Here is a 17,704-nt window from a genome sequence, read left to right as displayed (position 1 = left end):
TTACTGTGAAAGGGCCAAGAGGGAAATTAACGGGGCGGGACGGACACACAAGAGAGTCACGGGGGGAGCGATCCTTGCAGAAAGAGCATCATTTTCCACAACTTCCACTATCTCCAAAAGGATCCCACCACCAAACATATCTTTACCCTCCCCCCCCCCCACCCCCCGCTTGCACACATCTGCCCATTCACCTCCGGTTTATGATGGTAAAGATGTTTCATAATGGCAAATGTGGAATTTAAAGTCAAAGAACTAAATAGACTTGGATTTATTTTTTAATCCAGTCTTGGTAATTGTAAACATGGAACCACTGAATTCTGGTTCACTTATGTCCTTCAGGGAAGGATATCTGGCCATATTTGACCCCAGAGCAATCATGTTCTTATCTAAGTTCTCAGTTCAGGGGTTTGTTTGGGCATCCTATGAATGAAGAAATAAACCATGAATGCCAAACACTTGGTCTATCTGGTACACTTACTGTGTGCTCACATCAAGCCTGTGTGATCAGTGTACTATTTTAAAGACTGTATCTTTAGATTGGTGAATGGCGGTGGTGTTCTGGCTGAATGACTGACTTAGAGAAATTTGAGGTTGAGATTTATTGAAGTCATTGCTGGTATGAGGTCCCATTCCTATATGGTGTGGCCACGATTGGGGATTAGGTTAAAGCGTAAAATGATTAACACAGCCCACTTAGAAAGAACAATAACTAAAAACAGAAAGAGGAAGCTAGTTCTGCCTTTTCTAGTAATAAGCATATGCATATATACATTGGTCATTTAAATTTAATAATATTCTAGGAGCTCGTATACATATAGGGGTATCTGGAAATCGGATGTTTGCAATTCAAAGATGGCATAGATGCTGCCTGACCTGCTGAGTTCCTCCAGGATTTTGTGAGTGTTGGCCTGTAGTGATGAAACATTGCACGCAATTTACCAGGGCTGGCAATACACACACATACGCATCACCCTTGAGCCTCAATAGAAGCTGCTAGGAATCTTGCTACATTTCTGTAGAATAATATAGAACAATTGCATTTCTATGTTGCCTTTCACATTCCTTTCAGGGCACTTTCTAAGTATGTCACGGTCAGTGGAACAGGAAAAAAATGTTGGAAATACTCAAAGTGTCAGACGGTAAAAAGAGTTCCACCAGCATTTTGTGTGTGTTGTTCTTTTGATCAAGTTCATTTCATTAGAACTGCTGATTGACCTGCTTTTCTCCCCCCCCCCCCCCCCGAATTTTCCATTTTTATTTTATTTCCAGCACCTGGAGCATTTTTTCTTTTGGTTTACAAGGAATGAAATAATTTGAGAAGACACTGTTCAAATATATGAAGTACAACAGTCAATTTACTTACATCAAGCCTTCACAAAAAGATAAAAGATAAAGACAAGGTAATTTAATTTTGGTGATGTTGGTTAAGGGGTGGATAGGGGCTAGGATACTGAGGAGAACTCTCCTGTTCTTGCTCATAATTGTAACTTGGGATTTTTTTTAACGTATTTACTTGGACAAATTGACAGAGAGCCCAACAAAACTACAGTGGTGGGCCACGTTACATGGCTCAAAGTATGACCCATCAACCGATTTCACGTTTATTCCTCTCCAATACCAAATTCACATGAAACCATGCAACCCTTTCTTTACTTACAAGGCAATGTCAATATTTTAGCAGGCAATTTTAAAGCCTCATTCAACAGTGAACGGCTGCAACAGTAGAACACTAACACATAATAGAGCACAATCTAGACAATGTAGAAGCTGATATATACCTCTGTGTTGACATCTGGAGCACAATTTGAAACTTTAACTTTATGATTCATGGACCTCATTGTGCATAATGGTATCAAAAAGAAACATATTGATGGTATTGGAGAAAGTGAAAATAGAAGTGTTACTAGAAAGCACATTTGTTGAAAACATTTGAAAAAGTTCAAGCATTTGGCTAAATACCTTTTGTCAAAACTCCTCTCAGAAAGGAACTGCTCTCACTCATTTGAAGTTAAAACAAGAAATACTGAAACAGTCAGGCAGTATCTATGAAGAGAGAAACAGAATTAATGCTTTGGATTGATGACTTTTCATTCTCTTGATTGTTGTTGGACAGCTGTGAGAAATTACAGATTATAATCACCTTTAAACAAAAATCATCACTAATTCAATATTAGAAATGCCACTTCAAGATGACAGTAATATTCTTAACGATACTCTCAACAGTTACATGAACTTATTGCATCATTCTTTGTTATATTTTAGATTACCTCAGGCTGAAGTGGTTACTTACAGTCTCATAGGATCGACCCTTCTTGTTTTTATTAGCTTTAAATTATCTAATACTAGGATTGGCATTGTGAGAACAATGTAGGCGCAACCTTTGAATTCTTTGAGGAAATAACAAAGGAGAATTGGTGGATGTCGTGTACTTGGGTTTTCAAAAGGCCTTTGACAAAGTGCTACACATGAGGCTACTTAACAAGATAAAAGCCCATGGTTACAGGAAAGATACCAGCATGGAAAGAAGATTGGCTTGTTGGCAGGAGGCAAAGAGTGGGAAGAAAAGGATCCATTTTTGATTGGCTGCCCGTGACAATTGGTGTGCCGCAGGAGTCAGTATTGGGACCACTTCTTTTAATGTTACTTGTCAATGATTTGGATGATGGAATTGATGACTTTGTGGCCAGATTTGCCATCGATACGAAAATCAGTTGAGGTGCAGGTAGTGCTGAGGAAACAGGGAGGCTACAGAAAGACAGATTAGGAGATTGGGTAAAGAAGCGTCAGATGGAATACAGTGTCAGGAAGTGCATGGTCATGCACTTTAGCAGAAGGAATAAAAATGTAGGCTATTCTCTTGAAGGGGAGAAAATATAAAAATCGGAGGTGCAAAGGGACTTGAGCGTGCTCGTGCGGGATTCCCTAAATGTTAATTTGCAGGTTGAGTCGGTGGTGAGGAAGGCAAATGCAATGTTAGTATTCATTTTGAGAGGACTAGAATATAAAAACAAGGATGTAGTGTCGAAATACTCAGGCTTTGTAAGGCACTGGTGAGGCTTCATTTGAGTACTGTGAGCAGTTTTGGGCCACTTATCTAAGAAAAGATGTGCTGACATTGGAGATGGTTCAAGGGAGGTTCACAAAAATTATTCCAGGATTGAAAGGCTTACCATATGAGGAGCATTTGATGGCTCTGTGCCTGTACTTGCTGGGGCTTAGAAGAATGAGGGGAGATTTGATTGAAACTTACCAAACATTGCAAGGCCTAAATAGAGTGGATGTGGAGAAACTGTTTCCTATAGTGGGGCAGTCTAGGACCAGAAGGCACAACAATCTCAGAAATAGAGGGCTGCCTATCTAGTACAGAAATGAGGAGGAATTTCTTTAGCCAGAGAGTGGTGAATCTGTGGAATTAATTGCCACAGGCAGCTGTGGAAGCAAGGTCAATGGGTATATTTAAAGAGGAGGTTATGGAGAGAAGGCAAAAGGATGAGGTTGAGAGAGAAACGGATCAACCATGATCAAATGGGCCAAAGACTTGATGGGCCAAAGGGTCGAATGGTCTAATTGTGCTCCAATGTCTTATGGTCTGAAAAAAAATCATTGATTTGCCTGATCCATTTTCTTAGCAAGCACATTACTCATTCTGGGCTCACGATGCCAACTCAGTCAGTCGACACTTGTACACATAAGTAGCACAATGAAAGGTCTCGACCTGACGTATCAACTTCTCATTTCCCTCCACAGATGCTGCCTGGCCAAGTGAGTTCCTCCAGCACCTTGTTTGTTGCTCCAAATTCCAGCATCTGCAGTCTCTAGTAGCAACTTTTTTCGGGTTCCATCAGAATTAAAAAGTAAACAATCGCAAAAGGAAAAATAATTAATTCAGATATTCTTAATGTGGTGAACCTGAATAAAATCTACAATCCAGAACAATACAAGGTCCAAGCATGACCTAAGGAAGGGTATTTGAAAAAAAGATAAAACAATTCTGATTGAACAGAAGAATAAAACTCCACCTGTGCAAACCCTTGCAGCATCTGGTGACCCAGTGACTTCTGTGTCAGAGGCTGACGTCAGAACATATTTCAAGAGGGTGAACCCTCACAGGGCATCAGGCCCTGGTGGTGTACCTGGTTGGTCTCTGAAAACCTGTGCCAACCAGCTGGCAAGAGTGTTCAAGGAAATCTTCAAACTCTCACTGCTGCAGTCGGAGACGCCCATCTGCTTCAGAGGGGCGATAATCGTACCAGTGCCCAAGAAGAGCAGAGTGAGCTGCCTCAATGACTATCACCCAGTTGCACTCACATTTACTGTGATGTTTTCAGAGGTTGGTTGTGGCTAGAATCAACTCCTCCCTAAACAAGGACCTGGACCCACTGTGATGTTCCTACCACCACAATAGGTCTACAGTGGATGCAATCTCACTGGCTCTCCACTTGGCCTTGGACCACTTAGACAATAGTAATATCTATGCCAGGCTGCTTTTTATTGATTACAGCTCATCATTCAACATAATCAAACCCTCAGTTCTAATCAACAAGCTCCAAATTCCAGGTTTCTGTAACTCCCTCTGCAACTGATCCTTCACGTCCTCACTGGCAGACCACAGCCTGTGTGGATTGGAAATGACATCTCTTCCTTGCTAACGATTAACACTGGTGCACCACAAGGATGCATGCTTAGCTCACTGTTCTAATTTCTCTACTCTCATGACTGTGTGGCTAGGGACAGCTCAACTGCCATTTATAAATTTGCCATCAACACAACTAAAGCACTCTAACCAGTTGCTTCACTGTCTGGTAAGGAGAGGGAAACTGCACAGGATCCGAAAGAGCTCGAGTACTGTAAGTTGTAAACTCAGCCAGTTCCATGAGGGGCATTACCCTCCCCAGCACTCAGAACACCCACAAAAGGCAATGCCTCAAAAAGGTGGCATCCATCATTAAAAGCCCCCTTCACCCAGGACATGCCCTCTTCTCATTCTTACCATCAAGAAGGAGGCACGGGAGCCTGAAGACACACATTCAACATTTCAGGAACAGCTTCTTCCCCTCCACAATCAGATTTCTGAAAGGACAATGTATCCATGAACACTACCTCACTATTTTTTCTCTTTTTGCACTACTTATTTAATTTAACTGCTTCTTAATGTAATTTATAGTTTTAAAAATTATATACTGTAATGTACTGCTGCTGCAAAGCAACAAATTTCATGACATAAGCTGATGACATTAACGCTGATTCTGATTCTTATTCAATAGGCATGGCATATAAAGCTGGGAAGGGATTTTTTTAATTCTTAAAAAAGATGCCATTATATGACAACTCAACATGACCATCCAGCAGGATTGTGGTCCATAATCACGTGATTCCAAGTGTTGCCAATTAATCCATTTCTCATTTATTCCTCTCCAACACCAAACCCTTATGAAACCTCACAGCCCTCTCATTGCGCAGAAGGCAATGTCAATATTTTAGCAGGCACGTTTACAAGCTGCAACTTATGACTGACTCACTTACCCAAAGCATTTTTTCTTTTATTGATTCAAATGCTTTTACTGCCCACCTCTAATTGCCCTTGAACTGAATAGTTCATTAGGTCATTTCAAAGAGCCATTAACAGTTAACTCTATTGCTTTGAGTCAGAGTCACAAATGGGCCAGGTGAGGTAGGGAGAGCAGATTTCATTTCTTAAAAGAGTTTTATGACAATTTGATAGCTTCATGCTCATATTATGTTTTTATTGATTAATTGAATTAAAATCTCACTGTAGGGTTTGAACTCGTGTCATCTGGTCATTAGTCCAAGACATGTCTCCAAAGGTCTTCAGTCATTGCATTATAATATTTATCTGAATGGTCATGGTTATAGTCCAGTACATTAGATGGTCTACAATAGCGTAAAAGCTGAAGTTTCAAATTCTACTCCAGATTTTAGCACTGCCATCTAGATTGTCTTCAACAAACAGTTTGCTGGAGGAATTCAGTGGGTTGAACAGCAACTGTGGGAGGAAAAGAATTAGTCATGTTTTGAGTCAACACTCAACAAAGTGGACTCAGGGGAGATGGCTAAGTTGACAAGGAGATGGGGAGCGGTGAGAAAGGAGTCTGAGGTGATTAGTGGACTGACAATGGGTATAAGATGACAAGCAGGTAGTGTAAGGTAGCAAGGATGAAATTGAGTTTCAATCTGAAATGTCGACGAATCTTTTCCTTCCACAGATTCTGGTTGACCCATTGAGTTCCTCTAGCAGATTATTTATCGGTCCGGATTCCAGCATCTGTATTCTCTTGCGTTGTCAATCGTGATTTACTCATGCAGAGCAGTGGAAGTGTTGTACTGCTGCAGCTGCTACCCGGTGCAGTATTTTGACCTGAGACATTAATATTTTGTTGCCCACCCCTGGATGCTGCTTGATACACTGAGTTCCTCCTGCAGATGGTTTGTTGTTCCAGATTCAGCCATCTGCAATCTCTTGTGCCTCCAACCTAAAGTCAAATGACTCCTGTGGTTCGGAGAAAGCAACTGTGTGATAACTTGAGAAGAATAACAGCAGAATTCAGTGAGGAAAGTTAGAACTCTGTGACTTCCATGTCACTACCTGCCTGACATGTCTTGAGTTCATTGGGTGCTGTTGAAAGCTGAGAAGCAAGGGGCAAAAGAAAAGAAATAACGTTGATTCCCACTCTGCTTTTATGTGTAAGAATTTGATATTGAGGCAAAGTTTTGGCCATGATCGTATTGAATGATGGAATGGGTTCAACATGTTACTCCTGCTCTAATATTCTGCATTTCGAAGTAAACACGGCTCTCAATTTGACCCTCTCTTTGCTATTTCCTGATTGACAAAATGGATGGCATCTCTTGATGTAGAGAGAACTGTGAATGGCCAATTGTTGAACATATTGTATAGATTTACAACCTCCACCTGCAAGAAATTTAACTCATTCCTGAGCAGCAGATAAATTATCCTGAGACAGTGTCCCTTATTTCTCTCCCTAAGACTCCTCGACTTCTGAACATCTACCCTGACTCTCACTTCTAGAGTGGGTTTGCATGCTGATTCTTGCAGTTCATTACATGTTTTCCAACTGTCCCATACTACTCTGAAGTCTGAAGAGTTAACTTCCCACCATTATTGGAAGGTTGGTATGTTCGGAGCTGTAGATATTTCTGGCAGTGCATCATTTGACCCGCCTCACTCTGGCACCTGGCATTCCTCCACCACCACACAATAGTTGTATTCGGGTACTTCAAAATCAACCAAAATCACCTTGAATTGGCTTACAAGCTACTATAGGACCTTTCATTTAGATACTCTGACACTCCCTAAGCTCCTGAGCAAGTCTGGATTCCAAGAGGCCTTTATTTCAGCCCTTCCTGTTCTGGCTGCAAACTTGGAAATGTTTCAGTTAATGTCAGCTTTCTGGTGAGTTTACACACAAATCGAGCATTTAGAACCCATACAAGTATATTCCTCGAATAAACTTTAAAAATAGATCAGTTCCCTTTTGAGCATATTCAACAACTGTGATTTATTGCAAAAACCGGTAAATAACAAGACATGGCTCAACACCCCGTGACTATAAGAGGTTCATTATGCAAATGCATGCTCCATATGAGCTAGGAGATTGATTCAACCCTCCCCTAAGCATACTAGGCAACTGCTACATATTTCAGTTTAATGGGTTGTATTATTGTTAAAAAGCTACAATGTACTTGAAGAAAGCTCACTTTGGGCGTCTAAATTACTACCAAACCATTGCTCAGTGTTTCAGTGAGGCAGATTGGAATACAATCCATATTTTCAAATTTCTTCCTGTGTTTATTCCACTTGGGAACCAGAAAATAGACCCTTTGATATTTCCTTTGGTAATCTGGAAACAAACAGAAGAAAGGCTGTGGGTAGGTAACTTGATGTCTGTGCATATGGAAGAAATAGAAACGGTAGAGATCCATCTAATGATATCAAGGACAATTCCATTAAAATGGATATGGTTCATATCCATTTTAAACCAAATCACTACTTCCCTTCATTCCTTTATTAAACACACTCATGAATAAACACAATCACTGAGCATCCACGGCTCTCCAGAGATTAACCATATGGATTTAAAATATCTCAAATTAATAAATTCTCTCATATCTCACCATAAATGGCTGATCTTTTATTTTGAAACTATGCTCCTTAATTAGAGACTAGAGAACTAGCTTATCAGTTTATTGCAGTTGTTATGTGGCATTCCGAAGCTCCCTTTATACAGCAACACCTTTACCTCATATCTCGTCTAGAAGCTTAGTGTGTGCAGCCACTTGCGTGAGAGAGTTTCTCTGCTGCTTTTTCACTCTTTCTTTGAACTAGAGGAGGCAGTGGCTTACAGCATTTACAGGCAACTATACCTGAATCCATGGACATCGTGCCTAATGCCATAACCAATTCCACATTGCAGAGCTGGATGTTAACAGGGAGCAGGTGAAGGCATGAAAGAAGCAGCAACCACATGGGCATTGACAGATTCATTGAAAAGAGGATGCCAGAAGTCTTTTTTTTTCAGATATATAAAGAGTAAAAGAGGGGCAAGAGTGGACATTAGACTCCGGCGAATGACGCTGGAGAGGTCGCAATGGGGGACAAAGAAATAGCGAATGAACATAATAAGTGTTTTGCCTCAGTGTTCAGTGTGGAAGACACCAGCAGCAGACCAGAGATTTCAGAGTGTCAGGGGGCAGAAGTGAGGGTAGCTGCTATGAAAAAGGAGAAGATGCTTGGGAAGCTGAAAGGTTTGAAGGTAGCTGAGTCACCTGCACCAGGTGAACTAAGCCTCATGGTTCTGAAAGAGGTAGCTAAAGAGCCTGTGGAAGCATTCGCAGTGATCTTTCAAGAATCAATAAATTCTGGAATGGTTCTGGAGGACTGGAGAATTGTAAATATCACTGTACTCTTTAAGAAGGAAGGTAGATAAAAGACAGGAAGTGATAGGACAGTTAGCTTGAATTCAATGGTTTGTAAATTGTCAGAGTCCATATTAAGGATGAGCTTTTGGGGTAGTGCATTGCTTGATCCAGTTCAAACCGAGTCATCAAGTTTGCTGATGACACAACAGTGGTTGGCCTCATCAACAATGAAGATGAAACAACATACTGTGAGGAGGCAGGGCAGCTGGTAAAGGGTGCGAGCACAACACCTTGAGTGTCAACATGGACAAGACCAAAGAGATGATTGTGGACATTAAGAAGATGCAACCTAAACACTCCCTCACTACAAACACACAGCTCCTCCAATGACAAAGTTAGGAGCATTAAGTTTCCAGGAGTACACATATCAGACGATCTCACCTGGTCTCTCAACACCACCTCTTTGGTCAAGAAAACACAGCTGCATCTCTACATCCGGAGGAGGCTGAGGTGAATGAGAACACCCCTCTCCACCCCCCCCCCCCCCGCCACCAGTTTTTACAGGAGCATCACAGAGAGTGTCCTAACCAGCTATACACCATCTGATATGAGAATTGCAAGACATCTGACTGTGTCCCTGCAAAGGATTGTGAGGACTGCCAAGAGGATCACTGGGTTATTTTTTCTACCCATTACAGATATTTATCAGCTGTGCTGCATACCCAGGGTCCCTGGCATCATCAGTGATCCCTTTAATAATCCATTTAACCCCTCAGGAGGCAGGAGGGACTGTCGCATTAGGGCAAAAACTATGGGATAAAGCTTTATCCCTGGGCCATAAGATTACCAGACTCCCTGCCACCATCCAGGTCTTACCATGTATGAAGCACCAGTAGAGTTATACCATTTACTTTTCAACTTGTATCATATATTCACCCTATTAATTTATTTTGTTACCTTGTTAACATGAATTCACCTTGTTAATTTATTTGTGGTAATATTACTTTATGTGTTATATGTGCATTATACAGACTGTATTGTGCACCTTAGTCCAGAGGAAAGTTGTCTCATTTGGCGGTAAACTTCGTGTACAGTTGAATGGCAATAAACTGGAACTTGAAATTGTACTGCAAGGCACATGATAAAATAGCTGAAGTCAGCACAGTTTCCTTAAGCGGAAATCTTGCCTGACAAACCTTTTGGAATTCTTTGAGGAACAGGCGGGAAAGACAAAGGAGAGTCAGTGGATGACCTTTTCTTGGATTTTCATAAGGTTTTTGACAATGTGCCACACATGAGTTTGCTAAACAAGGTAAGAACCCTTGTAATGATAGATGTATCATTATAGAAGATTGGCTGGCCAGCAGGAAACAAAGAATGGGAATAAAGGGAGCCTTTTCTGGTTGGCTGCTACTGACTAGTGGTGTTCTGCAGGGGTCAGTGTTTGGTCTAATACTTTTCACGTTGTATATTAATGATCTGGATGACAGAATTGATAGCTTTGTAGCCAAGTTTGCAGATGATAGGTGGAGGAACAGGTAGTGTTGAGGAAGCAGGAAGTCTGCAGAAGGACTTGAATAGATTAAGGCAATGGGCAAGGAAGTGGCAGATGCAATACCATACTGCAGGGAAGTGTATGGTCGTGCACTTTGGTAGAAGAAATAAAAGCCTAGACTATTTTCTAAATGGGGTGGGGATGAATTCAGAAATCCAATGTGTAAAGGGACTTGGGAATCCTGGTGCAGAATTCCTAAAAGGTTAACTTGCAGGTTTAGTCAATATTGAGGAAGGCAAATGCAATGTCAGCATTCATTTCAAAAGGACAAGAATATAATGCTGAAACTTTGTACAGCATTGATCAGACCACATATGGACTATAGCAAGCAGTTTTGCGCCCCATTCTATCAATGGGTGTGCTGACATTGGCGAGGATCCCGCAGATTACGAGAATGATCCTGGGAATGAAAGTATTAATGTATGAGGAACACTTGATAATCTGAGCCTGTACTTGCTGGAGTCTAGAAGGATGGGGGGGGGGGGGAAATCTTATTGAAACCTACTGATTATACAAAGGCCTAGATAACATGGACGTGGAGACCATGCTTTGAAAGTGGAGGACTCTAAGACCAGAAGGCACAACCTCAGAATTGAAGCACGTCCCTTTAGAACAGCATTGAGGAGAAAGTTCTCTAACCAGAGGGTGGCAGATCTGTGGAGTTCTTTGCACACATGTCTATGGAGGCTAAGTCATTGGGTATGGTTAAAGCAAAAGTTGATAGTTTCTGGATTCATAAGGATATCAAAAGTTATGGGGAGGAGGAAAGAGAATGGAGTTGAGATGGAAAAATGAATCAGCCATAATTGAACGATGGAGCAGAATTAGGCTGAATGGCCTAATTCTGCTCTCATGCCTTATGGTCTTATGGAGAGCGGCAGGTCTGTGTTAGAATATTAATGACTGACTCAGATCTAGTGAAATCAGTGGTGTGTGGAAGGCTGCATGGGCTTGGCATTGCTTAGAGTAAACAAACTGAACGATGGGGGGGGGGGGAGATAGTGTATTGCACAGGGAGGAATGTCGTTCCGAATTTCGGCAAGCATAGGTTCTTTTGGGAGGCCTAGATTAGGAGCCCAATGCTAATCATAGTTTGCAAAGGATTAACAGGGCAGATCTCTAGAAATTCCTGCCTTGGACTGCCATCAGCCTCCCACTGTTAAGGTTAAATTGGTCTGCTATTCACTTTTAGCTCATTAAATCCCAGCCTACCATTTGCAGCCTCCCTACAGTGGCTAGATTTATGTACAGTAAAATTTAAGAAATTGGAATGAGGTTGCTTATCCTGATAGTTTAAATCATTAAACCTTTGTGTTCTGTGGACTATACTTGATATCTTTGGCAGCACTTCCTGACACGAGTTATCCCCCTCTGCCAAGAAAAATGCCAGGGCAGGAAGAAACGTCACCTTTTCTGCACAGAACGCTGTCAATGGAAATAGCAGAGATGTTTCTGTAAAATCAGAGCTCCCTCTTCTTGTTGTGAGGTAGTACTCAGCTTGTGTGTGACTGCTTGTCCCTGTCCCAATGTCTTTACCGCAGCTGGAGAACAAACAGGAACATCCACTCAGACCACAGCTGCCCCTTCATCACCGAGAGCAATTTCGGGGTACACTCCTGACTAGTAACATAACTAACAGAACAGTGAATCCACTGGAGACACAAAAGGCTGCAGATGCCGGAACCTGGCGCAACATATAATGCTGAGAGAACTCTGAGTCGGGAGGGAATTGTACAGTTGAAGTTTTCGGTGCAGATGAAGGCGCTCAACCTGAAAAAGACAATTGACTGTCCATTTCCCTCTATAGCTGCTGCCTGAATGGCTGGGTTGCTGGAGCAGTTTGTTTTGCTAGTGGGTCTTTGGAAAGAGCTATCCAATTAGTCTCGCTCTCCTTCTCTTTACATATAATTTTTGCAATGTCCCCACTCCCAGAATGGCACAATACCCTTTTGATTTTATCAGTAAATCTTGTACCAGCCTTTCAGGAAACACAAGCCAGCTCAGAACAACTATTTGTGCAGAAGGAATTGTGTTACTCTCTCCTCTGCTTTTCTCCTCAACTGTGTGTCCTTGATTTGTGGGTCAGAATCTAACATGAGCTTCTGATGGAGCAAATAGAAGTCCAGTCCCAGGTGCTCCCTTCTACCAGGATAAATTCCAAGAACACCCACGCAGAGAGTTTATTCAAGTTTATTCAGCATTGTTAATGCCACCTCAGATTCAATTACCAGGGGAAATATTCAATTTTCCACAGATAGATTCTATACAATATCTAATTTAATTCAGTTGTACTCCAGTACATTCTGTTGCACAATGGACTACATGGATTGCATATGTGTGCATACCATGAGCACTAAAGCAGAAGGAAAAAAGTACTGTTTTATAAAACAAATTTGCTTGTACCTAGGTTTTATTATCTCAGCCAAAATCCTTGAAGACTTATTTCCAGCCACACGGGGGTATAAACTTGTAGTTCCGTCGTTTAGTTTCCTCGTTCATTTTCAGCCAACTGTTTGATGGCAGTAAGCGTTCGCACGTATCAGATTAGTTATTTTGATCAAATCTCGAGGAATGATGGAAAGACATTTGAACGTGTGTTAACTCTGTGGTGGCAGTGTCTGGAATTCCTAGTTAGTTTGCAGTGAAGTTCTACGTAACCACATTACTGTTGGGTGTGAATTCGTGTGCTAGAAGCTCCAGAACCGTTTCATTTGGCAAGATTTGTTTTTACCGGGAACAGATGAGAACCACTCTCTAAAATCTAAAATGATAAAGGCTGCGAATACCCCTCTTTCTACGATATGACGATTAAAGTCCAATTATTAAATCTGCTGCTTCAGCAAAAATTTCTCATCGTGATTAGCAAATAGATAATCTCTTAAATTCTGCGCACCCCTCTGAGAGTACCGGCTACCTTTCGGTCCGGAGCGCTTGCATTCCGCATGTATCTAACTGATGCCAGCCACGTATCAATGCTGACTAGTTTAATGTGATCCATTGCTATCTTTTGCTGGTGATCAATTTCATCTCGCGCCTCAAGAAATAATCGAGGGATCTACAATTAAACAAGACTCTAAATTAATAGTTTAACATTCCAAAAGAAACAGGATTCAAATGTATTATATTTTATTAAATATCGCTTCGCCTTACGTGTAATGTATCGGAAAGAATCTGTGATGATACCTAGGGGAAAACATACATTAGCATTTAAATTATAATTGATGTCTTTAACAAAATACAGTCTAAATAATTTGATATTGCCGATGTGGTTGGAAATAAAGAACACGTATTACAGCCACAAGCCACGTTTTAAGTGCGTTCATTAAATCATAACACAAGAATAAAACGGTGACTAATTTACCAAGGTAATGAAACCTCTATAAATCTCCCAGCAGGTAGCCGAAGTAATTTCCTGCAATTTTAAATGAAAAATTGTAAACTGAACTGCTGATGGATCCTTAAAAAAACATATTTGTTTAATGTGCATTCGTGTTCATTGGGGCGAATTCACGAGCATTTTTTATATAAAGAAATTCTTTTATTTTCGAGATTCTGCTGCCTGGTGTACACGCTGTACTTGTAGCGATTAGGAGGTGAACTCTCGGCGTCAACGCATAGGTCAGATCGCCATCTCGCTGTCTATCTGGTTACCGTTAGTGTAACAGTGACTTGCAGTCCCCTTACTGTGAAGCGATTCCGGGGTACAGAAGCGAGTTATAGAAACGCGGAACATTTTAAGCATTCAAAGTTAGAAGCTCTTTATTGGGTCCCGTGTTTAGAGGTGCAATAAATCTCAGAAACGCATTTCATATTGCCTACCCTTTTCCAGCAACCGTGCACTCGTGCAATGAAATCCTTTCTATTGCAGGCGTGCTTGACTGAGTCGGAGCTGACCGATATATCCACGAACTTGAGAAACGGCTCCTTTATAGCCTGTGAGATTGATAACTCTATAGTCAGAAAGAACTCTTAACTCCTGTTCTGAATTAATCCCAATTTCGTTGCCGTCAGTTAAAGATAACCTTGTCATTTTATGAATAATTTATTGCGTACCAATATCTGAGCATTAGGATGCAAGGCTGGGTTGAGTTCGGTGGTAATAATTTGCAATACAAAGAAACGAAAAATCTGCAAAAGCATTGGCTGCCTCTCACACACACACGCATAAACGTTTGCGGTTCTGATATCTTACCCCTATAACCCCCACGTAACCGGCCTCCGCGGCTATCACAGCGAACCCCGCGGCTTTAAATACCCGCAGTTCACTGCAAGTAGGGTGATGTGTTGCATCTTCATAGGAGCGCCCATGAACTGCGAGGTTAATCACTGGGCGTGATTAACCTTCACGATTACAGTAATTTTACGGGCAAATCACAGCGAGAAAGCCGACCTAATGAGACACCTTATACTTAGTACCCACACCGGTGGGAGTCTGAAGCAGCTGTTAAACTTCACAGATGCTCCCGATGATATTGCATTTATTCACATAATCTTATCCAGTTCTAATCCTCCGACACTTACATTCAAAAACCCACCTGTTTGCACATTAGCTAGCAATCTTTTTTGACAGTTCATTGGCTCCTGTTAAATTACCCTTTAAGTGGATCCGACATTCTGATATAATTGATTTATTAAGAATTAATGCTGTGCTCGTTGCAATCAGGGGAGCGGTCATCTCCCCTGCAATAATCAAATAATAAAACTGACGACTTACAACCACCATGTCTCCTGTAAACGTGGCAACAGAAAGGGATGGATGAGCCTAACGAGAAATAGGTTTAAACTTTGCTTCGTGGCACTGCAGTTACAGAGAGCACCAAGCTACCTTAATGACGACTATCTGTTCATTGGAAGCTTTTAAGTTGTGGGAAAGCGTCCGCCAAGACCCTGAAATAAATTCAGAAATAAAATTAATTCACCGAATATTGATTATGCGGTACAAAAATACTATGTATAATATGGGATTGTTTTTTTTTTGCATTTTATATGATGTCTATCTTACACAGGATGATCAGACTTTGTTTTGGAAGAACTTACACTCGTCTTGTTCGTTTTACCTGGGCAATCTTTCCTTGGCACCCCTTCCACTCGGTGCCAGGACAAGGAAACCATTGCAACTTAGAAAGCAGGAAATGTCTCCTATAGGTCGTAAACCCGTGCAGCAATTAAAATCACCAACCAGGGAGTAACATAAAGCCAACGTTTATTTAAACGTAACGTAACATCATGGGGGTGGAGGACCCTCTTTAAATCACAATCGACAGAAATCCCTCGGACAGAATGAGGAATCTGAAAACATATCTAACACAGGAGCCACATTTTGAGAATTGAAAGTGATACTCTTGCAAAAAACGGGCTCTGATTTCAACGCATTCCTTCCCCTCTAGACCCGACCCCTAATTTGCAAAACGGCATTTAGTTTTGTTCCAAAGGAAATGTTTAGTATCGATGCAAATCTCAAACTGAAGTAGTCTCCTTCGGGGGAAACTGGGGTGGTTCGTAAATGAATTGCAAATTCTCTCGCACGATTGCAAACAAACCACTATTAAGCCTCCGCGTCATTTCTAAGTGGACCCACATATTGCGAGAGGAAATGAGTTTCCAGCAGTTTCTTTCTGTTTTACATTTCACAACCTGCGAAGTTTCGCTTCGTGTTGATAATGTATTCGTTTACTGGACTGTGAGAGTGAATTGAAAAAGACTTACAGTAAGGAAACCCAGCAACCTCTAGAAGATAACTTGTTAAATGCAGTGCAACCCTCCTCGATTATTGCGTTAGAAGTTCGAAGTCAGAATTATTTAAGTAAGAGGCAAGTTTGTGACAGTGAGCTTTTACAGAGACAGGGACTAACGGAGGAGCGAGAGAGAGAAAAAAAATCAATTTTTGAGACACAATATCCCCGCGTGAAGATTTAAAATTCACTGTCTATCGCCACAAGTGAGAAAGTGAACGTGTTCTGATTGAGTTACGGGTCTAATTGGAGACCTGTGAGTGAAGCAGAGATGCAGAACTTCAGCGTTGAGATATTTGACAATTCCAATGACGCAAGCTTTTGAATTCAGTTGAAGCATGGACAGTGGGTGAATTCCGTCCGGCTCGCTTATACTCTACATCCCGGTCTAGTTCACAACTAGCGCACAAGCGGTCCTGGCGGGTTGAAAATGAATTCTTCGCATTTACAAATAGTTTTTTTAAAATCAACTCAGATTGGTTCCAGCTAAATGCTGAAGAATAGGAATTGTTTATATTTCAAAAATTTGCATATTGTGAGATGTAAATTGAGAATATTTCATCCTCCTCTTGCGGCACATCTGCGTATTTCGATGTAGCTGACCCCTATGTTCGCATCCACTTCCAAACCTGCAAGACGTTTAACACGTTAACCGGAGTGCAATTTTACCCTGTGTGCCAGGGTAACTCTTGGGACATGACTGAAATGTTGACATCTGTCATCACCGAGGGAGTGGAATGGTTTCCAACGAGTGCTCCATATGTTGGTATCAGTTTTAGAAACTTTTCTCACTCAACTTTAACGAGATCTGTTTAGCTGAAAATTGAACACTTCCAAGTTAATCTAACTAGATAATCTGACGAACGGTCTCCGACCTGAAACGGCGAACTCTGTTTCTCTCTCTACAGTTTCTGACCGACCCACCGAAAGTTTCGATCGCTTTCTAATTTATTGATAACCGTGACTGGTAAACCTTTCAGATTTTTTAAAAAACTGGTTCTTTAAAACAATATATTTTTGTAACGCACGGAAAATGCTGGCGGGACTCAGCAGGTCAGGCAGCATCTATGGAAATGACATTTCAGGCCGAGACCCTTGTTCGGGACTGGAAAGGAAGGGGGAAGATGCTAGAATAAGAAGATGGGGGCGAAACGCTTAAAACAGAAATCCTGTTGAATATACCACTGTTCAGTGTTTATGATTTCAATACCTGCCTCGTGTATGTGGAGTGGTTCACTCAAATCATGTATTCCTGGGCTTTACAGTTTATCAATTGTAAATCCGCTGGAGAGGCAATCATTAGTTGTAGGTATGTAAATATTTAACGTATGGTATTGCACAACTATATTGTATGCTGATGACGCAAGAGACAGCCACCCACAGATGCTGCTCGACTCGCTGAGTTCCTGCACCTTTTTTTTGCTTCTGAATATTGATGATTGTTGCATGAGATGTAACACTGAGATGGATTCTGAAGGAAGATCACACCATCGCTGCGGTAACTCTTTTTAAGCACTTC

At 41.3% G+C, this 17,704-nt stretch overlaps 1 protein-coding gene and 1 long non-coding RNA gene across 4 annotated transcripts in view; both read right to left on the bottom strand.

Annotated features, from left to right (window-relative positions):
- The window catches only part of LOC140730364 (uncharacterized), a 29,491-nt gene extending 24,435 nt beyond the window's left edge, over positions 1–5,056 (bottom strand). For both annotated transcript variants that reach the window (XR_012099575.1, XR_012099574.1), the window contains exons 1-2: positions 4,991–5,056; positions 1,960–3,825 (exon numbers count right to left, since the gene is read on the bottom strand). This is a non-coding gene — a long non-coding RNA (uncharacterized lncRNA). The remainder of the gene's footprint in view (positions 1–1,959; positions 3,826–4,990) is intronic.
- Positions 5,057–12,196: 7,140 nt separating this feature from the next.
- sall3a (spalt-like transcription factor 3a) overlaps positions 12,197–17,704 on the bottom strand; it is a 73,946-nt gene continuing 68,438 nt past the window's right edge. The window contains exons 3-4 of one of the 2 annotated variants that reach the window (XM_073050668.1): positions 15,279–15,340; positions 12,198–13,636 (exon numbers count right to left, since the gene is read on the bottom strand). In XM_073050668.1, coding sequence (XP_072906769.1) covers positions 15,311–15,340 — 30 coding nt within the window. In that variant the 3' untranslated portion in view covers positions 12,198–13,636; positions 15,279–15,310. Of the gene's footprint in view, positions 15,341–17,704 lie in introns of both variants that reach the window. The other variant, XM_073050657.1, reaches the window with a different exon arrangement.

Source organism: Hemitrygon akajei, chromosome 1 (assembly GCF_048418815.1).
Source record: "Hemitrygon akajei chromosome 1, sHemAka1.3, whole genome shotgun sequence".
Lineage (NCBI taxonomy): Eukaryota > Metazoa > Chordata > Chondrichthyes > Myliobatiformes > Dasyatidae > Hemitrygon > Hemitrygon akajei.
Note: the sequence above shows the minus strand (reverse complement) of the source record. Positions and strands in the feature narration are given on the sequence as shown.